We start from the raw sequence: 12,846 nt of genomic DNA, 5'->3' as shown, positions 1-12,846 counted from the left end.
ACCAATAAACGGATTTAACTGGTCAGCAACATTAACAAAAAAAAAAAAAAAAAAAACATGGATGCATGCTTGTAATACAGACCAGTGGCACTGCAGCCTATAGAGAGCAGGCCAGATAGATATGGGATTAACTTCACTGATCCTTCACTGTCTTGTAGGCAGAGGGAAGAGAGGAGCAGAGGAGAGGAGAGCAGAGGGGAGGATGGGGAGGGGGAATCCTCTTAGCCAGAAGGTAGTGGAGGTTAAAAATAGTCCGCCAGTGACACTAATTGCAAAAATCCCATTATTGGGGTACATTCGGGGGGTTTCTTAGGGGAAAAGGCAGGAGAAAATAATTAGTCAGTACACCCAGCCAAATCGGATATCGCCTTGTATTTGTTTTAGCGTTGGAAGACACTGACAAAGGCGCCTTGCACTTGCCTTGCCTCTCAGTGCTTGGAGAGTGCGGCTTCAACAGGAGAAGCTGGACTCCTTTCTGGGCTAGTTACAGCCAAGTTAGATAAGCAGCGCGGGTTCATTAATTTAAATGCACGTCGGGTTCAAACCTTCTCCGGTTTAAAAACAAGTGCGCTTCTGCCTCAGCCTGCGCGCATTATCAACAGTGTGGAGAAGCTCCGGCGGGGCTCCGGGGCGCACGGACAACACAGTCCCGACAGTTAATTTAACATCTTCATCCAAACATATTCCCACAGCAGAATGAAATAAACCTCACCTCTAGGGTCAATAATCCGGGTGCAAGTGTCGGTGTAATCCTTCCCCCCTTAAAAAAAAAAAAAAAAAAAAGTAGCGAGACAGAGCCGAGCGGACTTTTCCTCTCCTGAATAAACGGAGGCGATGAGGCGGTGAAACCAAACCAGGAGTCCCCCCGGTCCGTCAGTGCGGCATTATTCACTTGCAAATGCGGGGAGGAGAGCGTGTGTATTCCCGGTTTCACGGTCCCGCAGGTTCACTCGCATGAATGAGAAGCCGAGCTGTGATCCGGGTGCGCGCTCCGCCGCGTGCTGACTTGTATGAGCTCAGGAGCCGCGAGAGCCTCAAGACTTTATTCTAAGGCAGAGGCAGCAGCCAATCAGAGGCGAGGACGGGGCTACACACACACACACACACACACACACACACACACACACACACACACACACACACACACACACACACACACCCACACCCTCCCTCCCCCCCTCTCTCTCTCTCTCCTCTCTGATATCTGTCCCTGTCTTTGTTTCTCTCTCGCTCTCTGTTTCACTTTGCTTTACTGGCATGACGTGTAAACACATGTATGTTGCCAAAGCATGAAGAGAGAGAATAAATAAATTAAAGAGACGTGTAATGATATTAACAATACAATTTAGCAATGACAATAAATGCAAATATATAGGAAACAGCATAAACAAAGCAAGATGGTCAAATAAAAAGGCACTATGCATCCTACAATATAGTTCTCTCTCTCTCTCTCTCTCTCTCTCTCTCTCTCTCTCCCTCCCTTCACTTCTATTCAGGTCAGCAAGGTTTTTACTAGCATGACCACAGTGAACCTGAAGTGTTCCCAAAGCAAATTATATTGGGAATAGATTCTACAATACACAAAAAAGCAAAATTCAATAGATAGATAGATAGATAGATAGATAGATAGATAGATAGATAGATAGATGGATGGATGGATGGATGGATGGATGGATGGATGGATGAATAGATAGATAGTAGGGGTCTAAGGGTTCGGTAATCCCACGGTTCGGTTTGTATCGCGGTTTTTGGGTCACAGTTTCGGTTTCAGGTCGGTTTGTTTTCTCCATCAGGGAGAAAAACAACATCACCATCTCTAGTGTCCGCTGTATTTTGTCTTATTTGCAAAAACAACTTTTTTTTCATTCAGAGATTTGGGATAACATGACAAAAACAAATATTCTTTCAAAGGCAAGAGTCTATTTCATACATTTCATACTGTCTCTTTTATCCTGTCTGTCTCTTGCTGTCTGTCTTCCTTTCTGTTTTTTGTCATCCCCTCTGTCTCTTTTTGCCCCCCCACCCTTCAACACATGCATGTAATCGTGGAATTGAATCATCTGTCCCGTTGAGTTTCTCAAAGCAGAAGTGAGATTTACTATTTGTCCCAGTAATTGAAGGTGACAGCTGCCTCAAAACCGGGCGACACGTGAGGTGAGGTGACGCTTCCCTCTGTTGGGAGACGGAGGCACGTCGTGTTAAAGTTCAAAACAGAGCCAAGTCATCATATTAAAAACAAAAACAAAAAAAAAATGTCTGCAGATTAAATGAAATAAACAAGCAAGCCACAATCACACTTGGCTGACAGCGGTATTTAACTCTACAGTGGTCTGCTCCCACAATGCATTACATGCCTGTCATGCTCTGACCAGTGTGTGTTTACTCTTGTCTTATTTGCTCAATCAAGAGCAAATTCTTGACAATAACAGTCTGGCCTCTGAGTGGGGAAACTGTGGGAGTGGTGAGGTGAAAAAAAAGCAAAATAAATTACTACTACTACTAAATATTCTGCAAAATCTTTTTCTTCAGCTCGTAGCCTCTGAGGAAATTTCCATCAATTTTTCCTGCATTAAAACTGCAAACAATCTAAAACTCAAGGTTCAATTGCAGATCATTTCTTCCATCCCTCCATGATAAACAACAGAGACAAACCTGATTCTTTTTTCCAAATAATTCCTCTTGAGGATGGAGCCAAAGTGAAGCAGTAAAAATGAGGCCGTCCATAAGACCGGCCAGTAAAGCAGGACAATCCCTTGTTTTGGCTGACTTTCCCTACATTTACAACCGACGTAATAAGCTATGGTAAAATAACAGTAAATCTACCCAAATCTCATCAGCATTCAGGGCTATTACGTAATCTGGTATTAGCGCAGATTTAGGTATATGCCCTAATCCAGCTTTCCTCTCGCTTAAATGACTGCACGGCGAGAATTTGACCACATAGATTAAGACCGCATCGCCCCCCACCACAGGGCTGAGACACGGCGCGGGGCGGCGAGGTGTGCTTCACAGATACAGTTTCAACCCTTTGGCGAGACTAAAAACTGCCAGGTTTGACTGGAAATTCGGATAACCGGGAGAAATAAAATCAATTTTTCATTTACATTTTAAATTTTAGGCATTTGGCCGTCCCTACACTGCAAAAACTCAAAATCTTACCAAGATTATTTGTCTTATTTCAAGTCAAAAATGTCTTATTCCTAGTCAAAATATCTCATTACACTTAAAATAAGACATGATCACCCCAGAAGTAACTTGTTTATAGACAATTGTCTCTTGTTTCAAGTGAAAATGTGCTTGAAACAAGTGAAACTTTGCTTGTTTCATTGGCAAAATTTCTTTCTTGTTTCTAGCTAATTTTCACTTATTTTAAGGGAATTTTCACTTTTTCCACTGGCAAATTTTGCCAATGAAACAAGCAAATTTTCACTTGTTTCAAGTGAATTTTCACTTACAACAAGTCAAAATTGTCTAAAAACAAGTTACTTCTGAGGTGTTCATGTCTTATTTTAAGTGTAATGAGATATTTTGACTAGAAATAAGACATTTTTGACTTAAAATAAGACAAATAATCTTGGTAAGATTTTGCGTTTTTGCAGTGTAACATGTGACAAGAATAAAGAAAATGCCAGTCACTGGTAGAACTTGACCAAGAAAGAGCATGAACCGAATCAAATCCTTTTTACAGTTCGCAAAGGACTTTATATGGTTCATACTTTGCAAGTGTTTATAATATAAAGACACTATAAAGAGCGTAATGCTTGTAGTAAACACTTTGATTTCATCTCTGAATGTTTCTTGTATTTCATGGATGCACTATAACTTCAATTCCCACAAGTAGCCGTAAAGAAAGTTTAAAAAGTGCATCTGATCTAACAAAGCAGGCCTGCCCCTGTGTTTCTAAATGGAGGCTGACACCACGTCACTGTATCAGTCTGACCAGTGTTGATTACAGGTCGGTTTCAGCATTTGAATAGCTGAAGGAAGTGGGGCTTTTCCCATTTCAGGTAGTTCACACTTCACACCTTCAGGGCGGCCGTTAGTGAAATGTCAGATTTCTAGTTTTGTCGATTCAGGTGTCAGCGTGGGGCGGCAGCGGCCTGCAGCTTTGTTGTGAGTGGGAACTGCGAGCTCTCCTGAGAAAAAGAGAACTTGTGCTCCATCAGCTTTCACAGAGTCAAGATTTTTTTTTTTTTTTGTCAAGTCACTGCCTTTTTTTTTTCCTTTAAAAAAAAATGTGAAAGTGCAGGTATTTTTCTTTCTTTTCTTTTTTTTTTATATATGTTTGTCTATATGTTTAGTTATAAACGTAATAATTGTTGTGGCCCAACCTTAGTTAGTTTTTTTTTTTTTTTTTTCATTATTTTGTTGATGAGCAGATGTCCCTGCTATTGACTGTATAGAGGCTGCTTTCAAATGTATACCTGCTCTCTGTTGAATTAACTAAAAAAAAAAAAAAAAAGTCACTGCCTTGCACACAGCGCACCGTGGTCAGGGGTTTGACTCCCAGTGGCTGCACCGGTGTGTGACGGGCTTGGGCTTATGGCTCTGTGAAAACCGGCACGTTGTCTGAGCGCTGGCTTGTGTTTACAGCTTCACTAACACGTTGTCTTCCAGGGGAGATCAGCTGCTGTTGTGAACACGTTACAGGCATGACTGTGCAGTCTCCAGTGGGAGGGCACACCACTTTGTTTACTAATGCTGAAGCCCTCAGGTTCACGCCAAGGCTAATAACCCAAAGAATTAATGTAACATTTTTAAACGCCTGTGTGAAATCTGATGTTTTGAGGTCAAATGTTCGCAAAAACATAAACAACGCAGTGAAATGCTCTTATATTTTGAGCTATGATGGGGTAAAAGAGTTGTCCTGAACTCCCACTAAGTTCATTCTTATTCTTTACCACATCATAAAAAGGTGAGGTGCCCTCTTTTAAACCGCATAGCTTTAAACATGTTTTGCCATTTGCAATGAAGCTCTCGTACACAAACATGACATCTAAGCCCAAGTAAAAGTTGGAAATGTCATGATCATGGCTGTGATCTTGTGCGACGGTGTATTAGGGCCAAAAAAAAAAAAAAAATGGAGCCAAGGGTGGGCACTAGGAGAGAAAAACTTCTGGATTTCCGAGATTAAAGCTGTAAATTTTCTAACATTAGAACTTTTTGGCGTGATTAGGTGCGAGTCCTAACAGCAGTACTCCCATTTCACAGCCACACGGTAACAGTGGTGCATTAACAGAGGTGCTATGGACATCAAGGCACGAGCTGAGGCTCCGCGTCAATATCAGCAGGACTCATTATGTATTAACGCTTTTCCATCGGTGCTAATAAAACCACGCTGCTATCACACCCCGTTCCAAACGACCCCGGAAGAAAAGAGAAACCATAGATTGAAAACATAAAAACAGACATTTTTATTCACATAAAAGTGCATGAAACAGTTCCATTAGAGTTTTTAATTTAAGCTTTGGAAATTCCCTGACCAAGACGACGGGGGGAAATTCACCTGGACAAGCCGATGTGAGCATACAAAGTCGTAAGTACTCATGTCATAAATAAAGTCTGCGTCAACTTGCACCAAACTATGGGTGTTTGGTTTGTGTCTGTCACTGAGGCCCATTGGTTTTCATACCAGCAGCGTCTTTGCCCATTTAGAAACCATCAGACTAAGGATGCATCACACCGTTTTTTTTTTTTTCTCTTTGGTCCAAACCACAGTGTATGGGGTTTATTTTCCGACATCTTGCTTTGTAAAGTGGAACTGAAATCAGTCCAGTGTGTCACAATACCTTGTTTACCGGGCTGAGGTTTGGTCACCTGTCATGCTGCCAGGTGTGGACTCTTTGCTATTTCTCCCCTTCTTCTAATGTTCATACCGCTTAAGAACAAAAGAAGAAATAGCTGAATGTGAGTGTCAGTCCAGACTTACTTTTGTTATGCTAGGCTTTCAAAGCGTGAGGTACTGCTGCCTATCAGGTGTCACATCCTTCACCCTGCAGCCATAAAACCTTACATTTCGGGGTTGTTTCCTGTAGTCTGGATTACATTCACATTCCTCAGCGCCCTGACACACCAACCCGTCAGCTGGGCCTTGGCTCTTGCCTCACTGTCCCGCACCTTCAGACGTCGAGGTCTCCTTCTGAGCTCTCTGGTGAGAACTGAAATCTAGTTGTGGTGATATTGTCCTAACTCGCCAGCAAGTTTGCTAACCAGAGAGAGCTAGTTGTGGTAAATAAACCCCCTTCAGGCTGATAACCACCAGAGCAGCTGCATGATGAAGGGCCAACACTGTTTCTTTATCTTTCTGGTGGACTTTGTTGAGACGGATGCGCCCTTCCAGTACGGGGAGTGATTTCCTCTCAGCAGGCGCAGAACGTGCTGCATGTCGACGGCTAGCTGGAGTCTGTGCGGTGTGTTGACGGACAGCTTTTAGCAGGAGACATGAGGCGACACAAAGCGATCTTCAGTGCCAGTTCTCTGAAGTCAGACTGGTTTGTCCCAGGCCTGAGCTGCAGGCTGTGTTTTCTGCTGTCTTGGCACGGTTATTTGGTTAATTTGTTCCATCTTAGTTCGAATGGCATTGCTGTCATCCGGCCAAATGAACTCAACTAAAGGATTAAGACTCTCCAGCGTTGAATAAACCTCTCCAAACATGTTCGATGTGAACACATCTAATTTCCATCTTTGGTGGTGGTGTGATTTGGAGCGCTCACTGCCTCTGCTGCAGTCCGGCTGCCTCCGCAGCTCCTCTGCTGTTCTCCGCCCACCGTCCTCTGCTGGGCCAGACTAGTGAGGAGCTCCAAGACCCTGATTTCATGCTCCATGCGGGCTTTCTCCCTGCGCTCCTCCCTGTCGGCCATCTCCCTCTGCCTGCGCTCCTCCCTCTCCAGCCAGCGGGCCAGGAGCTCCTGGTGCCAGCGGGCCTGCTCCTGCCTCTGGCCCTCCAGCTGCACCAGCAGGCCCCGCGTCTCCGACACCAGCCGCTGGAAGCACTCCGACAGGTGCTTGAGGACAGGCTCCAGGCAGGAAGACTCGGGGTGAGGGTGGCCCGAGGTGGGGACGGCGCCCGGGCAGGACGGGTCTGGAGGCACAGGGAGAGGGGAGGCACCGGGCTGAGGAAGAAGAGGAGGAGGAGGAGGGGGAGGTGCGAGCACAAGCGGGGAGGGAGTGCTGAGGTTGTTTTCCACTGGTGTGCCTACGATACAGAACAGCATGGGATTACCACTAATGACAGGAAAAGCTTAAGTATACAGTATACGGTCTGATTAAAAGGTTATAGTCGAGTCGGGCAGTGGTGAACAGAATCACGACTCAATGAGAAAACAGCACTGATATTGATAAATGCAATTTTCAATAATAAAAAGGCAGATTTTTTCCCCTTTGCCAAAAAAACATATTCTGATTCTGGGTAAAATCATCATTAATAAATATCCCATTTTAATAGCCTAAGGTGTTCAATATTATTTTGTGTATGGAATCAGGTATCATGTGTTAATTTGAACTTCTCTGACTCACTCACTTATAATAAATCAATTTGTAATTCATCGTCAAACGCAACATAATCAAGCAAGAAAACCTTTTCCAGCCATTTCGGACCATGATCATGTATGTGGTGCTGAATCGATTAGCCAATTAACTGATAAGTCAATCAACAGAAAATCAATTGATTACATATTACAATAGGTTTTGATAATAGATAATCGCTTTAGTCATTTGTCAAGTAAAAATACAAATATTTGTTGCTTACAGCTTCATAAATACTTTGTTATTTTTTTTTTTTAATGCTATGTGTACATAATAAGAGCATACCAGTGGGTTCATGATGGATGGACGACTCTAGAAAAACATCATGGCGTCTGTCTCTGGGCTGTGGGAATCCCGTGTCGCTGAATTCAAACTCATCAGTCGATTCCTCTCGGTCCTCCTCCACCTTCACCTCTGAGTCGAGCTGCCACGACTGGCGACCGCCTTTTTCCTCCAAAGAGCTCATGTGCTGCCTCCCGGTCCGCTCCAAGGCGCTGAATCGGTGACACCCCATCTCCGTATTAGAGCTCAAATCGGGCCGGATACTTCCCGTCCTGTCAATGGAGCCCAGATGACGTGCCACCGTCCCCTCTGAGGAGCCAAAGCGGGGCCCTCCTCCTCCTTCCGCCGACCTCCTCCCCAGCACAGCGTCCATCTCCGCAAAGTATTTAAAAGTGCACGGCTGCGAGCTGTCGACGCTCTTCTGCAGTTTGGCCCTCACGTAGTTGGCCTTGAGCGTCTTGACCCGGAGCCGGCACTGGTGCGGACTGCGGGAGAAGCCCAGTTCGCTCATGCGGGCCGAGAGGTGCTTGAAGACGTGCCGGTTCCGCAGGTTTTCCGCCAAACTCTTCTGGATGCGCTCGTCGCTCCAGGCGCACAGCAGCACCTGGGTCTCCTCCACCGTCCAGTTGACGGAGCGCTCGGCCTCTCGTTTCCCTGCACGTCAGGACAACAGTCAAACACAATGAAGCCTTTCACAGCGGAGAGAGTGTGATCTAACTGTACAAGAGGTTCCCAAACAAGTTCATGTCAACAACCCTCAAACCCAATTTCACGAGATTTTTTTATCCTAATGACCCTCATCTAAGAGCATTTATGTTGCATATAACTCGGTGAAGGGTTATATAACTGCATATGTAACTGAGCATAATTGGGTTAGCACAGCAGGCAGACTGAAAACTATAAATAACAACTAGGCATCCCTATGGATTTTCTAGCTATATTTACATCTATGGAGTGACGTAACACCAAAATCAAACTACTGCTCTATTTTACTGATCAATTATCAATCATGTGACAATATAAACCCTAAATCTGCAGGTTTCCACTCCACTCAATCACCGATACACTGATCAGCAACAGGAAAGCAGTGAGATCAGCTGCTGTGCTGTTTTCATAATGAAACCCTGCATAGTTGTGGGCCACAGTGACACCACTGACAACCAGCGATCCAGGGTCTTATGGTGTAAAACAGTAAATGTTTAAGAAGATAGCTGGGTTGTACAGCTCTGTTCAACACAGCTTCTATTTCAGTGTCATAAGCATCGTTTTTGCACATTGCACATTGCTTTTTGCACACTGGGTTGTACTTAGATCTTATTCTTTATTTTTCATTTATTTAATCTCTAATCCGTGGATACTGCTGAAAAACTGTGAATTTCCTTCGGGATGAATAAAGTATCTATCTATCTACACTACTCACAAAAAGTTAGGGATATTCGGCCTTCGGGTGAAATTTCAGGATGAACCCAAAATGCATTCTAACCTTTACAGGTGAACTTAATGTGACCTTCTGTAAACTTTTGAATGCACATGTCCAACTGTTCAATGTTTCAGTACTTTTTGCACAAGTTGCTGTTCTCTAACAAGGAGTTTAACGGCAAAATTCACATCAGGTGTTTGATGCTCCAGCTCATCGAGGTCGTATCATTAGGGAACGGCTGCTGGAGACTGGGGTACCTCAAATGGAGTGGCCTGCACTTTCTCCAGACCTGAATCCCATAGAAAACCTATGGGATCAGCTGAGTCGCCGTGTAGAGGCTCGGAGCTCTGTACCCCAGAACCTCAATGTCCTGAGGGCCGCCCTTCAAGAAGAGTGGGATGCCATGCCTCAGCAGACAATAAGTCGACTTGTGAACAGCATGAGACGTTGCTGTCAAGCTGTAATTGATGCTCAAGGGCACATGACAAGTTATTGACACTGACATTTTTTGTTGTGGTATATCCACCACTGTTGTTGGCTTTTGTTTCAATAAATGGTTTGAGATGAGGAAATCACCAGTGTATGCTTCTACTTAAATGCCCTACTTTCATGATATAATATCACTGTAGCGTGAACTTTTGACATTTTCCATAAATTTCACCCAAAAGCCAAATATCCCTAACTTTTTGTGAGTAGTGTATCTATCTATCTATCACAGCTATGCAGGGACATTATGGACATTGAGGCTATTAGAGTGAAACCCTGCCGGTCATTTTACTGCAGTGAGACTTTAAGGCAAATCATCCACAATAACATAACATTAGAGTGCATTGTACTAATAATCTGACACATAACAGGCACTATACACTGTGTGATGTTCACACTCAGCTTGCTAACTGACTAGCCGCTAGCAGGCTAACAGCTGACGGCGGCCAGCTGACAGAAAAGTTGAGGGTTAGCCGGCGAGCTAACTCAGCTACAGACTCACTGGCTCGGTGACACTCAGCTGGATCCAGACGGCTCATGCAGGCAGGGTGGAAACAGCACATTTTACTCTGAGAGTTTATCGGTATTTAAATGTAAAGGGTCGCAGCTCCGCCGCGCTCACTAGCAAACAGTGACGGTGCTAGCACGGCTAACGCTAGCCGCTACGCTAAGCTAAGCTAAGCTACGCGGCTAGCTGAATGCTAAGGGCTCGTGCGAGTCAAAGTGAGCACGAGAGCCCGTCCGCCGGCGTGTTTCCCCCCCGCCGCGCGCTCTTACTTTTCGACGTGGAGACGGAGTTGGTGGAGTTGATCATCGGAGGATTCATTTTGGCTGCCTGCAGCGAATGTAAACAATCCACACACACACACACACACACACACACACACACACACACACACACACACACACACACACACACACACACACACGTCCTTCTTCCGGGTTGGTTTCGGAGTTTGGCGCGTGACGTAAGCAGACCGAGTCGTTTGCTGGAGAAATAACGTAAACAATAATAATAATAATAATAATAATAACAATAACAACAACAACAACAACAACAATAATAATAATGATAATGACAATGATGATAATAATAATAATAATAATAATAATAATAATAATAATAATAAATAACAATAATAATCTTTAATTATAGAGCACTTTTCAAAATCATCATCAAAAAAGTGCTTCAGGAAGGCAGCAAATAAATCAATAAATCAATAAAATAATAATAATAAAAAAAGAAAGTTCCAGGACAGTTCAAAGCTCAGTTAAAATCAGGACTGGCTCTGTACGTTTTGAGAAGGGAGTAAAAAGACTCGGCTGGAAGCAGGAACACACGCGATGCTGCAGCTTTCCAGTGAAATGCAAAGAAAGAAATGAGAAGTGAATGGAAACATGAGTGATGGTGGAATAAGCATAATTATATAGATTCTGTAGTTATCACTGCTTTGTCTCTGTAACTCCTGCTCCTGGTAATAAAGACGCTGTAATCCATATTTTCTCCATCCTCTCCATTCATATTTTACATTTAACCTGTGACACACTGAATGAAATATTTACATGGATATATTCTAACTTCTCATTCTATTTTTTTTTTTTCTTTCTCTCTGATATGTGCTCTTACTTTTTTGCTTTTCAACTACTCAGCATCTGCACTGGGACAGGTTAGGGTTAGGGTTAGGGTTAGGTCCTACAACATCACATTTTATCCGTGTTCCATATTAAATGTGAACATATGAAGAAATCCTATCATGTGTTGCGATTGACAAAACACAGTAATCAGCTTTTTGTTGTTGTTGATGTTGATGTGACGCTTCCTGTTGATCGTTTGATATGAACACAGCTCAGTTTGTGATGGATGATGATGATGGAGTCCTGATAAGAAAACTCCACAACATATTGAAAAATATATATCATAAAGCACAACAAAGTCCAAAGACACAGCATTATTAGTCCCTGTAGGAATATTTTGTTGACTGTATTTGGACGTGGTGTGCGGTTGAATCAACAATAAATTTGCTTATTTTCAGCCACATTTGCCTTTTGTCTTACTGACTCTTGAACACCCTTTGGTTACCAACTAGAAATTAGCATTTAATTCAAAGCGTTTCTTGATTTTCTCTGCCTAATGATAATTAGACCTGCCCTCTCTGTCCATGCTGCTGGAACACGCGCCAAAATAAATGTGATGAAAGCCGTTTTCACTGCTCTAAGTGGCACATCACATGCTAACATTAGGCCTTGTGAATGTGAGAGAGAGCTGTATGTCTGTTAAAACACTTCTCACTAGAACAGTAGGTAAATGGCAAAGACTGAACGATGCAGTAAATACCTTAAAATTTAAATTAACAGCCCGGGATTTTATTTGCTTTAATGACTAAATGCACCCGGCCTATATTTGAGACAGACCTGCCTTTAATTCCCTTTGCACAAAACCTTTCCTCAGCACAGGCAGGAAATACTATCAATAGTTTATTTTAATCAGTAAGTATGAATATTATGTGTATAAAATCAGGCTACCAAATAACATATCCGTTGATTGGCTTTATGATCAAAGGAAAAACTAAGCTACATACATAGTAACTACAAAAACAATTAATTCAGACCCGGCCTCTAATTGAAACTGGCCTTTATTTGTCAAAACATGTCTATAACCAGCCAGTAAAAGGGACTCTGTGTTTAGCTGGGACTCTGCTTTTAATTGAAGTTTTAGGTAAGTTCATATTTTTCAGGAATTTCTACGACGTCATGTCACGTTGCCACACCTTGGCTTTTGCTGAAACAATGCCCCTGTTTAGGAGTTGTACGGGTCTAAATTATGATTTGAAAACAGAATCCAAATCATATGAACAACACAAGAAATTTCCAAAGAGCACTAGATGCAGGAACAAATGTATCAGGATCTTGTATATAATGCAGACCAGACACTCATCTACCGCCTTAACACACTATTTTAGTCTAGGTTTAAAATGACCAGCACAGGGTTAATGGTCGTGAAGGAAGAGTAGGTTCATATGTGAAACACTCAGAGATCACAAACTCAAGTCGTCTTTGCATAACAGAGGGGGGCAGCCGGAGGAAGCGGCTTCAGAAGGAGAGAGCGAGGTGCTAATGGGTCATTTAGTGCGTTC

The 12,846-nt window shown here is 43.1% G+C and overlaps 2 protein-coding genes across 4 annotated transcripts in view; both read right to left on the bottom strand.

The window, feature by feature from the left end:
* Positions 1 to 12,846, bottom strand: part of rasgef1ba (RasGEF domain family, member 1Ba) — a 130,349-nt gene that overhangs the window by 38,375 nt on the left and 79,128 nt on the right. The window contains exon 1 of one of the 2 annotated variants that reach the window (XM_030059876.1): positions 713 to 996. The exons of the other annotated variant lie outside the window; for it this stretch is intronic. The gene's annotated coding sequence lies outside the window, so the exon portion shown is untranslated. Of the gene's footprint in view, positions 1 to 712; positions 997 to 12,846 lie in introns of those variants that run through there. 2 annotated transcript variants of the gene reach the window in all.
* LOC115365101 (uncharacterized) lies at positions 5,391 to 10,650 on the bottom strand. 2 transcript variants are annotated; one of them, XM_030059880.1, is made up of 3 exons: positions 10,490 to 10,650; positions 7,810 to 8,460; positions 5,391 to 7,195 (listed from the first exon to the last, which is right to left on the bottom strand). In XM_030059880.1, exons 1-3 carry the CDS (start codon positions 10,536 to 10,538, stop codon positions 6,672 to 6,674), a joined length of 1,224 nt encoding a protein of 407 aa, XP_029915740.1. In that variant the 5' UTR covers positions 10,539 to 10,650; the 3' UTR covers positions 5,391 to 6,671. The 2 variants fall into 2 exon arrangements, with proteins under 2 accessions (XP_029915740.1, XP_029915739.1); XM_030059879.1 differs by lacking the exon at positions 10,490 to 10,650 and adding an exon at positions 10,215 to 10,435.

This window comes from Myripristis murdjan, chromosome 9 (genome assembly GCF_902150065.1).
Source record: "Myripristis murdjan chromosome 9, fMyrMur1.1, whole genome shotgun sequence".
NCBI lineage: Eukaryota > Metazoa > Chordata > Actinopteri > Holocentriformes > Holocentridae > Myripristis > Myripristis murdjan.
Note: the sequence above shows the minus strand (reverse complement) of the source record. Positions and strands in the feature narration are given on the sequence as shown.